Source organism: Hirundo rustica, chromosome 3, assembly GCF_015227805.2.
Source record: "Hirundo rustica isolate bHirRus1 chromosome 3, bHirRus1.pri.v3, whole genome shotgun sequence".
NCBI classification, from domain to species: Eukaryota; Metazoa; Chordata; class Aves; order Passeriformes; family Hirundinidae; genus Hirundo; species Hirundo rustica.
The window spans coordinates 31705716-31729180 of NC_053452.1; the positions used below are offsets into that span (position 1 = coordinate 31705716).

General features: G+C 37.0%; 1 protein-coding gene across 2 annotated transcripts in view; it reads right to left on the minus strand.

The window, feature by feature from the left end:
* The window catches only part of ZFAND3 (zinc finger AN1-type containing 3), a 136945-nt gene that overhangs the window by 25580 nt on the left and 87900 nt on the right, over window positions 1–23465 (minus strand). For both annotated transcript variants that reach the window (XM_040058102.2, XM_040058101.2), the window contains exons 4-5: window positions 23283–23462; window positions 12562–12627 (exon numbers count right to left, since the gene is read on the minus strand). In XM_040058102.2, coding sequence (XP_039914036.1) covers window positions 12562–12627; window positions 23283–23462 — 246 coding nt within the window. The remainder of the gene's footprint in view (window positions 1–12561; window positions 12628–23282; window positions 23463–23465) is intronic.

Here is a 23465-nt window from a genome sequence, read left to right on the forward strand (position 1 = left end):
ATCTCCCCTGAAACTATTTTAGAAGCAGCTTAAGCTGTTAAAACCTCTGTCCATGAAGAAACTTGCATAGACACAGACAATAACTATGTAACATGGATTAAATAAAATCTGAGCAATAGCTTGTTGCCAATTTCTAGTTGTTGTTTTTTATCCTTTTTTTTTTTTTTTTTTTAAATTCATTATTCTGTTCTTAGATGAGGGATTATTTAACTGCCTGGCATGTTGATTATGCATTAAAAATTTCATCTAGAGAAAACTGCTTCTATACAAATCTTCCCTATCACATTTACTAGAACCATCATTTAAAAGAATCTCTCTAGTTCAAATGAATCTAAATTTAACATAGTTGTTCCAAAACCCTATTGACTGTTAATGAAGAAACCGAAATCCAAGATTAACACCTCATAAGCCAAGTCTGACAACTGCGACCACCTCAGTCCCACCCTGTTGCCGTACAGTGCTGTGGAAATTGTTATCCTGAAACTCTGATATTTCATTGAAATGAACATCCTATCTTGTCTTCTCACACAATCTGCCTGCATCTCAAGGCTGTGCACCTCTTTGGAAGCACTCACATTCATAAGAAATGTATTCCATTTGTGAATTCACGTCAGTGTTTTCTTTAAACACTACAAACAGATGTCTCAAAAATATCTTACATGAGCCCTTTGATAATATTTAACCACACAATCTCTTTTCTAGTATCATTGCAGGGCCCTTAGCATCATTATTTCACCGATTTATTTTTTCCCCTCCATAGAGTTTAAAAGCAACTGCACTAAAACTCAATGTCCCTAAACAATGTGGAATCGAGAGATCACATGGGAACAGTCTCTGTAGAGCTCACATCGCATCAGTCGCTTCTTTGCCTCAGGAGGCTCTCCACGAAATCACACTGGAGACTATAAAGAACACCCACAAGTTGCATTACATAATTTACTATTTCTCATCCATCACCACAACCAAGCAATAGTAGTTGTTTCCAGCTCTAATGAGTAAAAACAACCAATAAAAAATCCCCACAACTTTCAGCCTAGCTGTTTGAGACACGTGGAAGTGGAAGAATTGCTGCAAGATATTCCAAATGTGAAACATTATTGATGTGCTTCAAAGTCCTGACAGAAAAATTCTCTTTCCCCCGTTGCAATAGAGCTCTGAAAAAGGAATCCATTACAGACTTGAAGTGTTGGATTAATTTAAAAAAAACCCCAAAACCAAACAAATGAACCCTCAAAAAACAAAACTGGAAAAACAAAAAAGGAACTTAGCATGTTTACTGCTTTGGGTGTAAATGGTATTTTTGTGTTCAACAGCAGCATGGGTTCATTTCTCCAAAATGACAGCCGGCACACATGACGTGTTGCTGTGAAAGAGGATATACATATGCACGTATGTATGTATGTATGTGACTGAATGAGTACTAATTATTATGATTTCGGAAAAGCAGACAAATGTGGAGGCACAACCACACATACAGTTTGGGTAACATTCCACTTGCACATAAAAAATGCTTTCTTACAGTAGGGGAGACCTGATACTGGCACAAGTTGCCCAGGTGGGTTTGTGGAAGCTCCATCCTTGAAGGCACTCAAAACCTGACTGGACACAGGCCCCAGCCTGCTCTAGGTGACTTTGCTCTGAGTAGGGAGGTTGGATCACTCTCCTGAGCTCTCTCCCACCCTCAGCCTTTTTTACTTCTAAGATTCATGGATAGCAAAATAAAATTTAAAATTATTATACTAATTCTTTCCCCCATTCACATTTTTTGTTCTCCTCTAAACTCGTATTGGCAGTATTATCACCTGGAAAAAGGAAGCGTACTATACTGCAGTGTAACTTAATGAAGGTGTTAACTACCATCTCTAATGAAACAGAAGAGACTAACCTAATGCATGGTGAAAATGTATGACAAATAGTGAACTACATAGGTTCCTGCATGCATTTTAGCTAAGCTAAATTTGAAAAAGTGTGAAAGTGGCTATTATCCTTTCCTGGCAATAAAATTCATAATTGTTAAATTATGTGAAAAGCTAATTAGTTTTCATCTTGTATTTAGGCTCCTATACTACATCTGTTTTATATTTAAGCTTAGCTTTTGCATTACTTCCCTCATACTCTCTGATGACAGCATGTCTTTAGTTAATAGAAATGTTAATTTATTTCGCAAACATTTTTACTTATATATACACCAGATTGCTTCAAACAAGCACATATTTAAAAGTATTCAGGCACCTGTACTGTACAGTTCCTTTGATGGATTAACTTCAGGCATTTCAATTACTTAGAACATCTCCTAAGGCAGTGGCCACCTCTACTGCTGCTGGCTGACAGAAGGCTTTTGTTTGTTCAGAGAACTACATGAGCGGGGTTCCTTTTCTGAATTACCCCCATGGGAGAAGTCTGCAAACCTCCAGAACCACAACAGATGAGCTTGTGAAGAGAGAACAGGCTGGACAGTCTTGGCCTGCTGTTCATCTCATGCTCCAAGGGTAAACACCTGAAGAACGTGTTTAAAAGCAGCTGCTAACAGCAACATCATACACACAGTGACTGCTGGTGTGTACAGGCATGAGGCTGAATTCCCATTGCCTTGGTATCTGGGGGCAATTGAAGCAGGGCAGAAGCTTGATACCATTCTAAGGATGCTAAAGGAAGCTGGTTTAGGTTGTTGGTGGGGGTTTCTGTAATTGCTCACAAGCAGCACCTTATCTTCATATATTCAGACTATTATAAAGAATGAACCTTGAAAAGGCCAGAAGAGAAAAAGGGCCACAACATTAAACTCAAAAAAAGTTACAAAAAATAATTTTATCGTGTCAATTTGAACTTCTTTTCTCATTATTAAATTATGTACTTTAATAGTACAGGGTTAGGGCTGGGAGAGGGACAAAGGCCAATTCTGGTGACACTTGAAGCTGGAGAACAAATGACATCCTAAATGACCTGAATAATCAGAACAGGATTATTAAAGTGAAGGGATAATGCACACGTACAAATAGCTAAATGGAAGAACAAGACACAAGTAGGAAGAAAAAAGTCATAACAGTAATACACACGATGAAGAACCTATGAAGACAAATCATGAACATCCTGGCCATTCCACAGCACCTGAAGACTGCTTAGTGGTACTCAAATATGCACATTTACATATTGGAATATGTATGCAGAAATACACACAAATAAGCACACACTGGTTATGATAAAATATGAAATTTAAAAGCATTCAGCAATATCATAGTTTTGGTTTTGCTGACTTTAATGAGAACCTTCTTATGCTTTGTGAAATTCTCTAAAATATGATTAGCTAGAATAGATAATGCTATAAATATTTCATATTTGCTAGTCAGCTCCAGCGTGCATAAATAAGTGGTGCTACTCTGCTTCCAAATCCTAGTGGTATACTCCAGCTATGTCCTCATCAATCAGATGGTATGCAGTATTCAGGAAGGTACTTCTTCAAACTAATAGCCTAAAACCAGTTCTATATAGAAAATATTTACTGTTATTTTTCACTCATACAGAGTTTTCCTTAGTAGACCCTTCCCCCGCTGGTATAATGAGGGTTTTCCAAGGCTAAGAGAGATATTCAGAAGAGGAATTGTAAAGAACTCTTGCCTGCTAGCAGTGAAAAAAATACTTACCAATATTTATCTTTCAAAAAACTGATTTGTCTTTTAACTGCAGAACTTCAGTGTTGTCATTAGTAACAGAAATCTTGCCATGAGAGACTATAGTTCCAAGGATAGTACCTGATTAATGTCAAGGGAAAAAAACCCTAAGAGCTCTCGTATTTTGATAAAAAATTTCCTGAATGGATTGTGAGAAGGTTCTGAAATGTACAGCTAATCCACCTTCACAGTACACTTAGTTTTAATTCCATTACTTAAATAAAGCTTAACGATCAGTTTATAGTTTGACTGCGTTACTTTTTCTAGCAATTTTTTTGGTGGGGGGAAACAACCAGCCCTGGCATAGAATCAGGTACACAATTCCTTTGTACCTGATTGGTGTCTACAGTCCACCAGAAGTCAGGCTGGTTTACCATGCAGTTCTTACTGTTTGGAAAAAGGGTATTTGGGAAGCTTCTACACTAATCTGAACCAAAGACCAGGGAGTGGAAGAACAGATCAGTGAAACTTGAAGAATACAGTACATGCACTGTCTTGTATCATACATCCAGCTCTTTTTTGATCCTCTTTTCCTCCAAGATGTTGCTCTCATTAGTCATTAGTTATTCATCAAAGTTCATGTAACAGAAATAATTTGGAACAGAAACAGGAAAAAGACATCACTTGTATGTTCATGGAGCTGTCATGAACACAACTTCCTCACTTTCTAGGAAGAAACACTTTCACTGTGTATGTTCAACAGACTAAAAAATACTCCCAAAATTAAATTTACCTTCATATATTTTTAAAGTCCTTATGAAACAATCATATAAATGAAAACACTGAAAACTTGTTCTTAGAAATTGTCTGATGCTCACTGAAATAATTAGTTAGAATAGAGAACTTCACCAAGAGTCGGATGAAACCTTTGGGGCACTCACATCAAAAAGTCCAGCAGGAATCTGCATGGATTTGCTCCCTGCAGGTTACATGTGCTTTAAAATAGTTAAAAAAATAAAACTGAATTAAAAAGTAAATGCAAGGGGCTATTTATTTCAGATATATTTCAGGCCAGTTATTTAATGCTTAATTTCATTGTAAAAATCTACAGTGCAGTAAAGTAACAATTTAAAAATTATAATTAGAAATTTAAAATTATGTGTCTCATTTGCTAAAGCATACCTGTAAGGAAGCTGTCTGATCTGAACAGATCAGATCAGGGTGCTGCCTGCTGAGGTAAAATCAATTCAACTCTTCAGCCTGACAGGAGCCAGGTATTTAAAGTTAATGATCTCAACTATTCTTTGTGACATTCTCCATACTGTCAAAATTAAAACAAACCCTAGACTTACCAAATCCTCTTCCAGGAGGTGTAGGTGAGAAATGCAAGATGTACAACCCTGATTTCTTTACCCTTGAAATTAATGGAGATGTTTAAAGCTATGAGATGCAAATTTTCCACCATCCTCTGGTTATAAAACAAGGAATTCAGAGCTGTTGGGAGAACAGTGTTAAGTACGGGTAGTAGATGTATATTCTTTCGTAGTATATACCTGCTGTCAGAGATCACATAATTGACCATAGAGATCTTGAGAGTTCTGAAAACTAAACACGGCATGAAACAACAAAAAAAATAATCAAGGTAAAGCTGTTTCATTTTAACCAAAAAATACATAAAGGCCAAAATATTTGCTCTTCAGTTTTAACAAACTGAAGACAAAACCCTCATCGTAATTCCCTAAGACTTTGGTAAAAAGACGTGGTAATATCTGAATTTTAAAAGACAATGAACTTTTAATTGCATAGAAAACTATGCAATTTGGCAACAATTTCACCAACCAGACTGAAAAACACCAGCCCATAGAGAAAATGCTGAGGGCAGCAGCACACATTTTTTCAGGACAGGAGGACAGGAGAGTCTCACTCATGAAAGCAGAAGTCATTTATCATGCTCACGAACCAAGAGAACGGTGCTGCACAGACTGCTCTCCCAGCTCTTTGCTTTGCATTGACCATCCCAACTGTCCCACCTTTCCAGGAGTCTCTCTCCTGGCTCTTCTTCACAGTCACTGAGGCACAAAATGCTTACCTGTACTTCCAGACCTCAGTTCTCTTTAAGTGCTATGAATGCTACTGAGGTTAGACTAAGTGTCTCTAAATACTCATATTGAATTTGTTTTCCATTAGTATCACTGAAAAAATTAGTTTGGAAGGGATTTCTGGAGACCATGCAGTTCAGCCTCCCGCTTGATGCAGACTAGAACATCAAACAATTGGATCAAGTTACTCAGGGTCTGGTCCATTTTCAAAATTTTCAAAGACTAAGACTTCACAACCTCTGAGGGTACCTATTCCAGTGCCAGCTTAGGGGGGAAAAAAATCTCTGCCCTTAATCAACCAGCTATACTGTTCCTAACACAGTTAATCCAGACAGTGTTTATTCCTATCATCTGGTACCTTTAGTTTGACATTCAAAATAATTTTCTTACTGGCTGACAATTCAGTGTGAACTCCTCTCAAGAGATCATCCTGGCCTATTGACCCAAGTACATTTTCTTCTAAGTTGTTCTTTTTTATGGGATTTGGAATATGGAAATGAAAACAGATGAAAAATTTGAAATAAAAGGAGCAAAAAGAGATTAAAAAAGTGAAATGGACTTACATAAACCCTGAAAGTCTTAAAGGGGTTATTTGGTGAAGAATGAAAAAAATTCAAGGGCTTATCTGAACTGCACAAAGGATAAAAGAAGATGAATTTAGGTGATTTAAGAGGATAAATAAAGATAGTGGGAATAACAGTTTGAAGGACTTGGAGGACATTTTCTGTTAGGATGCTGAACTTGCACTGACCTCAGACAGCTGGGAGCACTATGAGGTACACAGAGGTGTGTGTGTCAGCACCTGCTTGGAGCTCACACAGGCCAGGAGGCCCTTATTCCCCACCCACACAGAGATTTTGATTATTGATTTTTGCTTCTATTTTACTGGGTTGGGTTTTTTTCCTCCCCACAAGAGAAAAACTGGTTGATTTTTATAACCTATGAACCTCTGAATAACCAAAATCTACCTGAATTATTGCACATTTCTGCCACTCACACCAGCACACACCAAATCCCACTTTCTGCATGAGGTAGTGTCCTGGCTTCCACTGGAATTTTCTTCCTCGTAGCTGGTACAGTGCTGTGCTTTGGATTTGGCATGAGAATAATGTTGATAACACACTGATGTTTTAGATGTTGCTAAGCAGTGTTGACACAGAGTAAAAGGCTTTTCAGCTTTTCGCTCCCCCAGTGAGAGGGGCTGGAGTGCACAATAAGCTGGGAGGGGGCACAGCCAGGACAGCTGACCCCACTGGATTCAGGATCAGTGTATAACCTGGGGGGAAAGCTGTCCAGGGACTACTGCTCAGGAACTGGCAGGCAAAAGTTGGTTATTTTGGTTATTTCTCTCTCCCTTTTGCTTTTTTTTTTTTTTAATTTTTTTTTTTTTTACAATTTATTATTTTTTTAATAATTGAACTGTTCTTATACCCAGGAGTTTTCTTTCTTGGAGATCATGTAAGACTGTCTTACATGCTCTTAAGAGAACTGTTGTGAGTTAGTGCAGTTTTAGGGAATAAAATGTTATAAAATGGGAAACATTAATAAGCATGTAAGTTATCTGTTCATCTATTTATCTTATTCCACAACAGTAACTTTATTTCTTAAGGCCAACAGTTCTTTCAAGAATGACTTCAACAGACTGGTAAGAGAAAGGAGTTAATCCTAAATAAAAATTACTGGCATGTCTTTTAAGTATTTGTAACTTATCTATACAGCATGTGAAAGAGGGCTTTCACAGCCACAATACATTTTTCATTGCTTTGGCCACCTCAACTATCTAGCTTCTTCACTTGATCATCAATGCAAAGAAAAGGTACACCTAGGAGCAACTAAGTGTGAAAGCTAATTTCAAAGTAATACTGTAAAAAGTTTCCATTTATCTTAGTTTAGTGTACTTTAACATAGGCAGATAAAAGTATTCCTGTCCTAATACCATAAGATAATAGAAAAATAATCTATTTATTTTATCCTGCCTGTACTGAACAGACAAGGACAGGAGTCACTGTTTTCATACGCTGTCATGCTGCTGCACGCCTTTTCATTTTTGAATGCCGTGTTTTTTCCACTACTTGGAAGAAAATTCTCTTCAAAAGTAAACAGCATGAGTGATTAATGTATGAACTATGAAGATGCTTACAAAACTTCTCTTTAGATCAAAGCAAATATGGACTAAAATTCAAGGCATTTTTATCACTGCGGTTTAGTAAAGTGATGATTTAGATGTCTAGCATAGAAATGTGCTAGACTGTGATAGATAAAAATCAAGAAAGACTTAAAAAAAAAAAAGAAGACCAATTATTGTGTGCTAACAAGCTCTTATGAACCTTCCCAGGGACAGCTGAAGTTTTTAAACTCAGAGGCAAGTATCATCACAGCTATCGCTGACTTTTAACAAACTTTTTGATGTAGTGACCCCAAACGCATCACTTTGGATTCTCCAACTAACTTAATTAGTCTAAAATCATGGGATGCCTTCAGTGTAGAACAAAGTTCAGGCGCACTGTATCCACCATTTTTAATGAACAAGGGTGGCTTTGTAAAGCTGAGAAAGAAAACAGTGCAAATAAACCATACAATCAGAGCAAGTCCTTAATTTTGTTCAGTGCTATGATTATTATGATCCTTACTACTAGGAGAATTTTAATCTACAATAATCACAACACTTTGAGAAGGCTCTTAGATTACCAGGAGGAGAAGAAACCAATCTGTCCATCCAGATACATATGGGAGCACGGAACAGATAATCCAGCATGTCACAGAAATAGGCAATAAGCTGAGGCAGTAAAAAGCCATCAACATACATCATCTGATGGCGGTACGGCGTCATCTCCCAGCCTCTATCAGCCCCGGCTGCATCAGTGCCCGTCCCAGGCTCTTCATCCTGTTTGCAATTGCTGATGAGCAAGCATTAAGGCCTCCACGCCTCAGCTCCCGTCCGTTCCACTTCAGCACCCACCTATTAGGTTGTAACTTTTATTTACAGCCTTGCTTGATGTGCTGCTCTATTAGTACAGCTGGAAACTGAGCAGAGGGAGGGGGAAGAGTGTCCCTAATGGGCACTATTATTGCTAGGGCTGGGTGATTTACTGTGCTGCTCAAAGGCTGTTCTATCATCACTTTCCTGTCGGTGAGAGAGCTCCAAGAAGGCTGGATTTCAACACAATGCCCTCCAGAAGTCAAACACTAAGGAACACTTAATAGTTCCTTGAAACACCTATGAAAAACAGACCTGAAAGTTGGTTTAGTGCTATAAAGCCCCTTTCAGTAATCTTTTGTGTATTTTTCGCTCAGGAGCTTAAAACTTTAGAGCAATTAAAAAAGAAAATCTAATTAGTGGCATATGAGGTCCTTTTGTCCTTACTCAACACATAAGGACTGATTAAAAAAATGATCACATCAATGTAATGATTTCAGGGTTTTGGCTCAGGCTCAAAAACTGTGTACTTCTATTTCCACAACCTGACCTTCCTATAACTCCTCAAAGGCTGTCCTCTTAATTGTGCAGGTTCAACCTCAAAGCATTTGGATTCCTGGCACTGTTACAAGCAAGCACATACCTTAGTACAAATACATCAATAAATTCGAAACTTCAAAAAGGACACAGCCCTGTTTAACCACTTTACTTGAGCAGTGAAATAATTATTTCCATCTTCTAGACTCAAATTTTAAACTAGAAAACACACAGAGAAAAGAGACAGATTCTCATCTTACAATATAAACTCCACCACACCAATCTACCAGATATTCTCATAAAACGTGAGCTATCTACACATATAACTATACAAAATATTACAGATGCACATTTCTCATGAACTGCTATTGAGAAATAAAGTACTTAAACCTCACCAACTTTATGGATATAACGTACGAATTGATTGTATCATTACCACATTTTATCTGCCTGTTTCTACCACTTCTATACTACACAATTAAAAATTAACTGAGCACACTCACACAGTTCCATCATTTTTTTTCCAAGTTTCTTTAAGCTGCATGAAAATGTTATAAAATCCGTCTGTTTTAGAGTTGTGTAGTAAATCATCATTGAAGTTGTACAGCAGAGTAACTAGACTAATATGCTACTTTGTACTGCACTTTCCCAACACAGGCACCTGATACAAATGGGATGTGGATGCCCTGCAGACTAGAGCAAGCCTCCCAGTACCTGCCATCAATCATCGCATTACCCAACCATTAAGAAACAAATCCAAATACATAAGAAGCTATATACACCGAGCCACACATTCCCATCTTTCTTCCTACAAAATCCTTAGACCACCGGCGCTCAAAAGCCTTTGAGGCATCATCCAAACTAATGATTGCAAGGCTTTATTCATTCTTTTCATTATAATCCTTGTCCTGTGGGTACACTGGAATAGAAATACTTTTACCACAGTGGTGATTCCGGCGAACAGGATGAAAAACCCCACTCTTTGGTGTCATAATACTATTTTCCATCAGAACAGCTACTAGAGCATGCAGGTTGACAACTGCATTAGGTAAAACTTCTTTTTCCTCTACTAAAAAGTTTCCTGTACCTTGGCAGATTTATTGTTTTCCTCTTTCTTCAGTTGTTATACTCACACTGATCAAATATGAAAGGTTTGTCTCCTTCCTTAATATTCTGATGGAAACTTACAAATAAGATAAGTAAGTCAAATTTCTAATTTTCTTCTAAAATGCTGATTTAGGGAACCTTGGGGAAAAAACTATGCTTGAAGGGTGAACAGAATTACACAGATAAAATCCAACATAACATTTTTTCTTCAAAGCTTTTCCAAGTAGAAGAAAAATAGAATACTTATAAAAAAATAGGTTTATAAACAATGTGTAGTGTTGACAAATACTGTTTGCATCATTTAAGTTGCTTCCTAGGAAGCTGAAGTGATCCTAGTCTGACAGAACGTGCTGGTTTTGGCTGGGACAGAGTTAATTTTCTTCACAGTAGATAATGGGGCTATGTTTTGGCCTTGTGGTTAAACCCTAGGAAATGTTTACCTACATGGTATATTGCTCATGCCTGAAGATGTCACAGCACTTTTGGGTAATATTTTGTAGCCAATGTTTTCTTGTCAATTCCCATGACAACATAGTAATTTATTTTTAAAATGAAAGTTTGCTGAAAAGTCAAGATCTGGAGAAGAAAACTAACTCCTGGTACCAGGTTTATTCATGTAAGGGACTATAAAGATAATATGTAGGTTACTGAGCAAATAATATAAGAACCTCAAGCGAAATTGAGGTAATACAAAATCAGTAGATTTAGTTGACTGAAGATTAAAGATGTGGTATCAAATTAAGGTCATCTCCTAATTTTCTTACAAAACACACTAAATGAAAAACATACAAACATGTACAGACCAAACAAGAGCACAAACTGAAAATAAGAGAACTACTGAGCCAAAGTTAGCCAAGACATTTTTCAGTACGTCTCATGATTTAATCTGCTTTACTCCAAGGAGCTTTTACTGGTGCCATTCAACACTTCATATAATGAACTTACATTTATTTTTGCTAAGCACACACACAAAAGAATTCCAACAGTACTCAGTTTACTGTATCTGTAGCACCACAGCAAGCTTTTAAATTACTCTGCCATGAAAACCAGCTAAAAATTACAACAGCTAACATATAAAGAAAATACAATTTAGTAATACCATGAGCAAAGCAGATTAGTTTGCAATGGATATAGTGGCAAACATTCCATCTTGTTTAGATACTCCTCCACGGCTAAACAGAAAAGAAAATCCTGTCTTTCTGATTTGAAGAACTATCTTCCAGTTCCAAACTCAGTTCTTCGGCAAACAACACTCACTGTCACAGATTATCATGCGTTACTTCAGAAGGCTGCACCTGCATCAAGAGCAAGGTAATGCAGCTTCTCTGTAATCTTCCTTCACTGCAGAACAAACCAACTTGTATCACCACACATCTGCTGCAAGCTAACAACACTCACCTGTGGAATAACTACAGTTCAGCTCAACAAACAGGAACTTGAAACACTTTTGGAAAGAACAACTTCAGAGGAAATTTCCCTTGAACTCCTTAAAGAGCAAGGGTCCTTACTCAAACTAGAATACCCCTCCTTTCTGCACAAAAATGCAAATATAGGCAAAAAATATTTTGGAAACACAGACTTCAAAAACATTACCACGACGTACACACTCACCACTCCCCAGGACATTATGGCTTCTAACAGTGGTCCTGGTGGAAAGGATTGTGTGAGTTCTCCTTAATCCACACAAAACCAAAGCCTGGAGAAGACTTGAGCCAACGCAGGTAACTTGGCTGCCTGACTGAGTGAGTGCACACATGGCTCTTGGGGACGATGCAGAGGATCTGATGCAGAAGCAGTGACTTCAGCCTGGCAATGACCTAACATGTCACTACTAATACCAGGTCTGTGAGATATTATTCATCTACATCCTGCATATAGAAATAAAGGCATCAAAAGGACCTAAAGCAGGTAAATTTAATCTCAGTGCAAAGATCAGCATCTTCAATCGGGAAGTCAATGTACTTAGAACAGTTTTCTGCTTAACGCTTTGCATTTCAAGGGCAGGATTTCCAGAACACTGTCACAATCATTACACTTAAACTGATTACTCCTGTATGTCTTGTTTTTACAAAGATTAACTGAGAACATAGTGTATTTATAGAATTATGTTTAACAGGATTCTCAGATTAACTATCTGCCATACTAATCCTTTTATATGTACATTTCTGTCAGCAAAACAACAATGTTTATTCCCATTTGGCATTTGCCAGTTATGTTTATTACCCTTTACTATTAAGCTGTAACTGCTAAATATAATGCAAAACCTAATTCTTTGATCCCACAAAACACATACCTGAGTCGCAAGATCTTTTGGTTGGTGTGGTTAACGAGGCATGAGCTGTACCTGTGCATGGCCCACCTGGAAACAGAGAAGATTGTATGTCTCAAAACACCACCTACATTTAACATTTACAATCACATCAAGATTATACTTAGGAACATGAAACATGGAGGAGCACTTGTCTTTGGAGAGCACATATGGAAGTAGCTCTACTCTCAGTACTTCTTCTCCAGATGAATCTGAATGTCTTGTGGTAAAAAAAAAAAAAATAGACGAAAAGTTGGGACAAAGTTACACTTTTTAAATATACCTTATAAATATTTCAGGAGGCATTTTTAGGAAAATATACACTGTAATTGCAATGCTAGAAATGTATTTAAGTGACCCACAAGTAACACAAGGGACAAAGTGATCACTTCTCTGATAACAACTCTGCCTCTTATCTTGTTCTCATTATGCGTTCTAAGTATGGCACAAGAATATGCTAACAAGCTCTTTCCACGTTTAAGGTTTTTTGGTTCTGGACTCTTGCCCACTCATCTGGCATCTGCTTGGCAGTAAATTGCTTTCTGCCTCTTTTCTTAACATACATCATCGTTGAGGAGTTCCCCAGAGATCTTGTTAAAATAGCAACCAATTGAGTGTACACAGTGACTTGCAGTAAAATTAAATAAATAAAAATAAACTCCACGCAGGGAAGCCAAGACAAATTGACAGTAGCATTACCAATGGTAATAACACATCATAGCTTTGAAAATTGGATATTATAAATGGGAAGATGCTAGAGAACCTGAAACTGAGTTAGATCTACTGCAGTTTGGCTATCAAAATACCAATAATCAAGTTTGCACTAAACTGTTGGTGATATAGTAATACTTGCTGGCAATATAACAGAGCTTAGTATAACAGCATAACCTTTAACATTAGGTCTTCATGCACTGAAAGTACTACAACTACTTTTTCACTTTTTTCCCTTGCATAGCTGGAAAGCAGCACTGTGACTGTGGCAATGTTTTTTACCTTTTCAAGTATTTTCAACCTGGCCTGTTAGCTGTTAGTAAACTATTTTTCCTTCTCTCTAGGATGCTCCTTCTTGAAGCTTTCCTTCATTTCCCTTTTCCACTAAGTTTCAAGTCTCAGGCAACTTTATCTACCCTGAAATACTCATAGCATTGTAACACAAAAAAAAAAAAAAAAAAAAAAAAAAAGCTGCAGTTGAGGGGGAAGGATGTGAGGAACTTACTTCAGTGCATTTGATTTCAATGAAGTCCACTTGGGAACAGAGTTTTATACTCTCAATTTTCCCGAGAAGGACCAATAAACCTGTTGAGTTTTTTGTTTTCCCAAGAAGTCCCTCCAGCAACACACACCACTCCATACCTGTGCAATGTGTAATCTTTTAACAGGTGGTTACAATGGCCAAGAAGCCAGTTCCTGGCCTGCAGGCCAACACTGGGGGCACCCATCAGCTCCTGGTCTGAGGTCAAGCAAAGCATCAGGACATGGGAAACTATTGAACCTGACATAAGAAATTGCTATTTGTGACAGACAACAGCATAAGCAGCTAGCAGATGTTACAGACAGCATTGCAAGGCACTGGACATCTCTGGAGGGTCAAGTCTGCATACGAGAAGAGACAAGCTTGCTTTTGCAGTGAGGAGGACTGGCTTTCCTAGCCAAAAATACAGGATCCATCTGGATGGATGGATCAAGCATCCTAGTTATCATCAAAGTGGTGTTGGCTTCAAGCCTGACAGCACTAGCAAGCAACAACCTCTTCTCAACAACCAGAAATGGTCAAGTAAGCAGAAATAATTTTTTACAACATATTATTTTCAAATTTTTTATATTCTGGTCTAGAAAAACTCATCTTGATCTATGTTAGTGCTACTATTGCAAAAAGCTCAAAATATGCTTAGCGTAGGCTTTGGTGCATTTGGGAGAAAAATCAATACTGAAACAGAATCCTTACCAAGTTTTCTAGTGAAATCTTCTGCATATTCAAAAACCTACAGAGCAGGTCTGTTGACTCAGTCTCTACTTTCAGACACGAGTATTTGGTTTCAATATAGAACGTGTGTAAGTAATAAATTCAACAGGGTACGGAATTTCAATGAACTGACTTTAGATGCAGCTGCTTCTTAAAATGCAGCAGCTCTTCTGTAAGTAATTTTAGTTACATTCTCCCAGTTTTCACTGAATAGACAGTGAGAGGCATCATCACCGTGGACTAACAAATAAGACTAATCCTTTCAATTATTGTAAAGTAAATATTTACACTAGCTGATACTTTCAGCATCCAGCCAAATATAAGAACTTTATTTCTCACTCTCTGAAGTATAATAAGTTGGTATGCATTCTGCATTTCCCTTTGTCAGAGTTTTTCTGTTATTTATTCTTCCCTCATTAGGTATGGCTTTCATACAGCTTTGATTTGTATAGCACAGCACCAGAGTTTTAATAAAGAGTATCTTGGGATTTGCATGCATGTACACTAGTGCCTAATAAGCAGTGAAGGCAGCACGTACTCTGCAGCATTTCCTTCTGCTACTCCTTTTGTTCCACCATTAAAAATGTCATGCATAATTCAGTACTGTGGGTTTAACTGTGCAGTTCTATGTGGAAGTCACAACGTGGTATCTTTTGGTATACATAACTGCTAATTCAGGCATATTTGTATTGTTTGAAACAGGAGAGTATACTTCTCATGGTTTTGATTAAAATTCTGTGTGTGAGAAAGGGAAGTCATAACAATAGAACACCAGAACATCTTGGCTATTCACAAAGGTAGGCTTATAACTTAGCATGATTCAGGACACACCTGCATCTTCACTGTCAAAAAAGTAAAATTTTCAAGGTTATTTAACTGTGCTACATAAAATACTTCAGTGCTCAGTGAAAGGCCACACATGTCTAGCTTCTAACATAACCCACAAGGCTGTAAAGCTCTTCTTGTTCAGCATAAACAAGACATTAAAATGGAAGAACAGAAATATCTTTCTACTCTATATCCAATTAACAGATAACACAACAGCTTCTGCCCCTATTTTTTGCAGTGTTTCTGACATTTGCAACTCCCCTTTCAAACAAAAGCAGCCACTGCCCAGGGATAATGTAATCCCGAGCAAAGATGATTATAAATGTAAAAATACTAAAAGCTACTGAAGAAATTAGAAGAATTGTGAGAATTTTGAGAATCTTTAAGTTTGCAAATTCAAACACAGAATTAATAAAGGACAAAACAAGATAACTTGAACCTTATCATACATTAATACAACAGGTCTTGCAGGTCTTGTTAATGTAGTTGCTATGTTTTTGGCTTCTGATATCCACACCTTTCCATAACTTATTGTTAGCTGTTCTCAAAATATATTGACTGGAAAAACCCATTCAAACCAAATTTCCCTTAATTATCCAAAGCAATAAAATTTTATATGTTGCTTTGATTCCTAGGGATACATTAATATTGCTATTATTTACTATTGTAGACTATTCTAAATTCTGCATGTTTAAATTGTCCTTCAGATTGCCTTTCTGCATCACCCACCTCCCTTCCTGAACTATGTTAACTGCTGCCAAGCAGTATTTGTCCTGAGGACATCCCTGAGTCAGGGCAACTTGTTGTTTTCCCTTCCTCAAGTCTCTAAAGTAAAGTGACTCCACTCACTCAGAGCCTCCTATGCAGGAAAAAAATTAAATACTAGGGTGTTTAATCCCCTCTTCTTGCTGTTCCAAGAAGCACTAAGTTTTAAGCCCAGGGTACACATATCAGGCAGATTTGAACAGCACTCAGAACTACTTACTGTGCAGAGAAAGAGATGCAGAATGGAGCAAAACTAAGTTAGTTTAGTCTAAATTACAGTAATACATTGAAACAATTTCAGTTGTCACAAAAACTGCAAGTCATATAATGAACAAAGATGAAAAATAAGTGGAGGAGCCTGAAGCTCAGTAACATCTGATCACAGTAACATAAGGACAAAGGAACTCTGAGCTTCTGGTACTGTGATGCTTCCCTCCCAGATAAGCCACACTGACCCCTTGAATACAACAGGCTGGAAGAAGGTAGTAAGAGCTGAATTTCTTGGACAGCTGTGCTCTAGCCAGGACAGGAAACATTTCATGGCTATTTGCAATGCAGGTTAGAATCCACCTCGGGAAACCTGCTCAAACCAGTAAACCTAGTTGTACATTTCCTAAATTGGGAGAGACATAATCCAATTAATCTACACAACTGACTCTGAAGGCAGTCATTGATTATGAACACCAATACATAAACAAACAGGAACATAAATCTCAAGTTCAGTCTGCACACACAGACTGTGCTATCTTTAAGGAAAAAAGGGAAAAGAACTTTCCAACACTTAAGAACTGCTGATTTGCTGCAGAATGGGCAAGATGCATGATGATCTAAGTGATGTCATTACTACACAGATAAGAGGAATATAAAAGATAAAAATACTTACTTTTTAAAATCTAGTTTTACAAATCGGCCTTTCGGTACTTTTGTGGATTTTTGTCAGCATGAAGCTATTGGAGAAGGAAATGAAACCTGGACTGCTTTGTTGCTGAATGGATGGCAAATTTAACAACTATAATGAAGTAAAGGGAGACAGGATTCAGATTCCACCTTTTTCCCTATTATTGTCTCACTTCCTTACCTGTTTATCCTCAGTAATAGATACTATATTCTCCTTCTTTGTAGGTGTAAGTTGATCTGTAAAATGGGCTTTTGGAAGCAGCAGTTACAGAACATTTTTATAAACAATTTTATTTAACCTCAATAGCTGTGCAGCTCTAGCCCACATTTTTCCAATGTGACCGTGTTTCTTTTTCTGTTCCATGGGGTCCTTTGACTTCAATAAATGCGACCCTAGGATACACTGTAATGTAAAGTGACTATAAACCAGATGGAACAATTAAAAGTGGTATAACATCCCTGGTCTTCATTATATTCCAAAATTATCATGTTACAGATGTGGAAAGAAGTGCTCATTTCATAAATCTTTGTGCCAGATCTTTGCTTGTTAGAAAACACAGATATGTTCTTTATATGAAACCAAGACTGTAAGGAATAGTGGGAAGCTTACAGAAAGATCTTCACTGAAGAAAAGATGATAATGACACTTCTTATTCAAATTTCTAACTGCCTTTATGTCCTGTACTAATAGTATTAGTATGCACCTAATACTGGTGGCATTTCTCAAAAGACAACTCAAATATGATTTTACATTTGAAAGCATTCTTACAAATTCACGGATAAAAAGTGCTTACATTGATATTAAAATAGATGTATTTTGTGATAAATACTAAAAAAAAATCAGATTCAATAATAATCAAACTAAAAAACTGAGTCAGTTAATATTAATATTAAAAACAGTACCAAAAGACTATTTGTAAATAGCTTCTAATGAAAACAAGGCAAAAAATTAAAACATCCCAGACAATGTAAAACAACTTTTACTATTACCTAATTTAATATAAGCCAAAGCCTGAGAAAATAGCTAGTTCTTGTTCTGTGGCATAGAAACCCAGAAATGCCTCTAACATCTAAAACCAGGCAGGTGCATACCCTGTATTAGAGGTGTGTCCCCTCTTGCATTAATACAAGACACAAAATTGACTACAATGAGAAATAATACATAACAATCTTGTGGGTTGATAAAGGAAATTAGAATTATTCACCATAACCCAGCTGCAGGGTTCTCAGTTATGTTTGGGTATAAGTTTAATTTAATACTGGGTCACACGGGCTTCATTGTAGCCCAGCACAATTTTACTACTTACTGAATTGTTTTGAATAAGAGAAAAACATAGAAATTGGTATGAGAATAAGTCAAGTTAGCAACAAAGCAAATTACTTTCTACAACAATTGTGACAAGCAAGACAAAAACAGGCAGCTAGCTTGGTCTGTTTATGTATTTACTGCTTACAGAAAAGGGTATGGACATAACCTCCAGTCAGAGATGAGCCAAAAAACAAAGTTCCCCATTGACTGAATTAGGAAAAAACCAAACCAAACCCAAAACAAAACAAAAACACAGCCCCCACCCCATAGAAAAAACAAACAAACAAACAAAACAAACAAACAAAACCAAACAAAAACCCCCAACAAAACAAACAAACAAACAAAAAAACACCCAAAAAACCAAAAACAAACAAAAAAACGCCACCCAAACCAAATGAAGACAGGATGTACAAGACTGACTCCTACTGCAATATGCAGCTGAATTCTCAAAGTCGGGGCATTTACAAAAATATACAATGAATAACATCCAAGAACAACTGTCATTTTAAAAATCACACCCCTTAAAAAGTACAAATTGAAGTTAAGGATGTCATCATACGAACTCAAAATGTGAAGTATTTTCTGAGCATACACAGAAAAGCTGCCATCTAGGACTCTACTCAAACCCAGGCAAAAAACGAAAACCGTGAAGTTCTTATAAATTGGTAGAAACCTTTTGCATAGTGTCAGAGAAAAGGCCATTCAGCAAGAAAGAAGCAAAGAAAGAATGCACTTGATTATCCATTTTTCACAAATTTATGTAGAAAAAAATAACATATTTTTATTTTATTCCAAAGAGAAAAAATACCATTACTTTTTGAGTGCTATAGTCTACATGGTTTTTTACAAAGTCATGCTTCAACAAGCAATAAAATTCAGAGTATAAACATCCAATAGGTTCAGTAGAAAAAGCAATCTCTCACTTTTCTGCCAGATATCTTTTATAGAAACCTGCTGCCATCTCTGTCTCAGGACTAGCACACTTAATGTGCATTAACGTCACTAAAATTATTCCATAATTGGGGGTATTTCAGTGCTTCTACTGCACACAAATGCTTAATAAAATTAAAGATGTTATAAAACTTGCAAATCTTGCAGATTTAAATGTTCGAGACAAAGGTGTTTTCGTTTTAACGTGCAATGCCTCAGATTGTGAAGGGTATATGGAAACTAGCCAAAATTTACAGACATCCAGTTGTGAAATACCTTTGTAACTGGGAATCTAAAATTCAGCACACAGAGAAGTAAGGTGTGGTCAGTGATCATCACTATTTTTCTGGGCTGAAATCTCCAATCTATTTTCTGACATTCATACCAGTAGCTCAGATCTTTGTTTATCTTCTTAGAAATTCTTCAACACAGGAACGAAGAGCGTTTAACTCTTTTAGAAACAGCAGATATTCCTATTGTCCTTTTCCAATTGTGGTTCTTGTTATTCAAGAAGGCCAAGAAAAGTTAAGCACACAATTAAAATAAAATCCTGTCAGCCGAAGCTAAAAACTACTGAAATACCAAATCTGATCAAGCTGCCAGAGTCAGTGTTCTTCACATTGACATTTCTCCTGTCACATAACAACACAGTTAATTTCATACCTGCACAGAATTTTAGCTCTGCTCATACAGTGACAGAAAAATGATGTGACAGCCCCAAAGAAAGCACTGAAGGCCTGAAACTAAGCAAAATTATTCCATGTGCAGTGTGACCTTTTCTCTACCAAAATACATAGAACCTTGCTTAATAAGCTGCCTCTTTTTTTTTTTTTTTTTTTTTTTTTTAAGAATGTTGGTGGCTGAAGGTAAGGACATAGAGAAGCGAGAGCCATTGTCAAATCCATTTTTTCCTGTCTACTAAAATAATCAAAAACTTTGCCCACCCAATATGAAAAGGAAATCTTTGACAGAGCAACTGGCTGATATAGTGACTGATGCTGAAATAACTACCATTAGGAGCTTCTAAATGAAAGGAGGAGACTGAAGGAAAAATGAGAACAGATGAAACTTATCTGCACATAAAGCAGCAGCAGAACAAAAGTTAGACTGATTTAATTACCTGTTAAGAAATGGATCAGTAAAATCAATGCAGCTCTGGACTAACTAGAGCTATACTAATATCAATATTACTCTTTATCTGCAAGTTTATTTCAGAAAATTTACTGCAACTGGTGAGACCTGAAGGTTTTGAAAGAAACAGGCAACTCAAGAAGTACATGTGGAGGGGGAAAAAAATAATTCCACAGAATTCCCCCCTCAACAATTTCAAAAGCATTAAGAAAAATATCAATGATTAGTAATATTTCATGTAAGATCAAACACCTGTGGGGGAAGGGAAAAAATTACTGAAGTTGTGTAACTGTCTCTGGGTATAAATTTTTAACACACTTTCCTTGACTGTAAATATAATATTGAGAATTACCTTTCACCTATAAGGGGGAGATATGTTAGAGGGCACAGCAGCCACTGTAGTAGGTAACTTCAGACCTGAGTCTGGCAGAAGATGGAGAGTCACTACAACATGGTTGTAAATATAAGACAGGAATGCAAATGCAACTCTCACATAAAATCAAAACAGTAACAAAAAAACACACAAATACTTGCACACTGTCAGATTGAACTCCTGCAAAATGTAGTTCAAGGCCTTTATAATTCATTCTGTGATAAAAAGGAAATAGCTAATTAAAAATGAGTACAAAACCCCTTTCACTTTCTCTGATACAGAGTATGAATCTTACCACATGTGATTTCTGTGGTTCTCTTCAGTTGTTGTAACATGAATGACTTTAATTGCCCAAATGACTTGCTGCAATTTCTGTTTACCCTGTGGACTCAAGCACTATGGCAAATGCCTTGATGCAAGATTCTCCTCAAAATCTTGAAAGGAAAGGGAGGTGAGTGAAATGAAGCATGAGGATCCTCCCCAATTAGATCAATTTTCCCACACTTGGATAGGGATTACCATAGTGATCCCATACAATTGATTTCTGGTGAATTACCACAATCCTGTTCAGAACAGTACACAGCTGTACATCATCACCTGACAGTGAAAAGTATCAGTCTTTGAAGAACACAGCTGTACTAAGAGCAGTGCATACTTTACAGAATATGCTGCAAAATAAATAAATATTGCACAGAAAAAGACACCCTCAAACTGAAATAAAAGGACATTTAAGTCTGGGCATTCTTCTTTAAAGGAAAGAACCTTGCAAAATAAGGTCATTATCCATCAGAAAATCTCCATCTGTAAATAATTATTTCTGATAAATTATATTAAGCTTCATTAAAGAGGTAGTGGGGATGTGAGAGAAGGCAGAGCTGTAAATAAATCTCTCCACTGTACTTCACTTAAAAACATCCCAGCAGGAAATCATAAAGAGAGTTTTTTTAATAGGCAATATTTTCAAATGCTCTGCAGGCTGTGCTGCCTAATATCCACCACATTCAGTGTATGCTCACAAGCTCGCAGCAATTCAGGATGAAGGACACCATTTAATTTCCCTCCCATTCCCGTAATCACTTTCCCACTTACCAAATCTTTCTCAGTCACAACAGAAACACTTTCTTGTAACACAATTTCATTTCTACCTGAACAGATTTTCAGAAAAGCTGGCCCAGTAAGCACTAGAGAAGCACCCTGTGACACTGGCTAATAAGTGCGCAGGGTGTTGAAGTCCCCGGCACTGCGAAGGCCCAAATGCGTTGCTGAAGCATGATGCGTTTTCCTGAATTCTCCAGGAAGTTAGTTTTAAGGCTAAAACAGTTTTACACCAACTGTATACACAAAGCAGAGATAAGAGTTACATGGCAAATTTAGTCTTATGACAAGAACTCATCGCAGAACATTCACATTTGAACATTTGTATTTCTGACAATATTCTCAAATGCAGCTAGATAACATTGCAATTTAAAAGTTTTACTTTAGTTAGTCTCATAAACCACCACAATCCCAAAATGATATTTTATGCTCTGTCCACAGCCAACCTGCGTAATTAAAAACTCTTCACACCTTTAAACAGAATAAATACATGGACAACTCAGCAAAACCATCCTATACAAATAGTTAACACAATTGAAAGCAAGATGTTTTAGTCCTAGTGCTTTGTCAACATTGCTATTTCCAGCAGTTGCCTAAATGTTCAAGAACCAGGGCAGCTCTTGCAAATTTCCTACTGAAAAACAAGCATTTTCTTGTAATGTGTAGATCTACTCAATAGCCACAACCTAAAGTAATCTCAGCTCAGGGGGGTTTCTCTCCATAGAGCACCTTCTAAAATAAATCTACAGCTGGAGAAAAATGAAGCTACCAATTACACGTTGGAGCTTAGGTTGTAGAATGCAGATTTCAAAACTCAATATATTAGATGCAAGATGAACTTTATACAGAGTTTTAGAATAGTTTAAAAGCCAATTCTATCTCACTGTGTTTGCTAAGCATTCTAACTTACCTTCAGAGATAATATTTGCCTGACAGTTCAATTAAGACAAAAGATATGTCATGAAAGAATAGATAAATTACCACATGAAACAAGTTATATGCAAGTAGCAGTCTAGACAAACACGCATTACAGTCAGTGTTATGTGCAACTACAGTAATTAAAAACCAACAGGTTTTAAAGTCAAATTTCACAACATACTGGTGTTGATGCTAGAATATACATACAAATTTACGACTAATGTCAGAAGGAGCTTCTCACAATTAAATTCGTTCCCACACATAAAACGGCTTACATATACATGAAATATAATACATCAAATGTAAAGTTAGTTAAAAACTCGTATTTGTTCCTCAGTTAAAGCTATCAATGTTTCTTTTGTGAATAGCTTCTAACCTTTCCCTTCACCCCAAAAGCCAGGCCATTAACTTCCAGAAACAGTCAGTGAAACATAAACCTGAGACCAAAGCAAAATGTTTATGCCTCCACTGCTCTCACTTAGGACTTGTGCACTTACATTCCTCTTTGCTCGGTGAAGTTACATTCAGTTCTGTCAAAAGTTGCTGGTTGGAGTTAGCGGCCTGCGTGGTTAGAGAGGTATTGCTGTTGTCACTGTTTGTTTCCCCAGAGAACAAATCTGACTGGCTGCTGCTTGTGCTGGGAGTAGAGTCATCGTCCGGCTGTTTCTTCTGGAAATCTG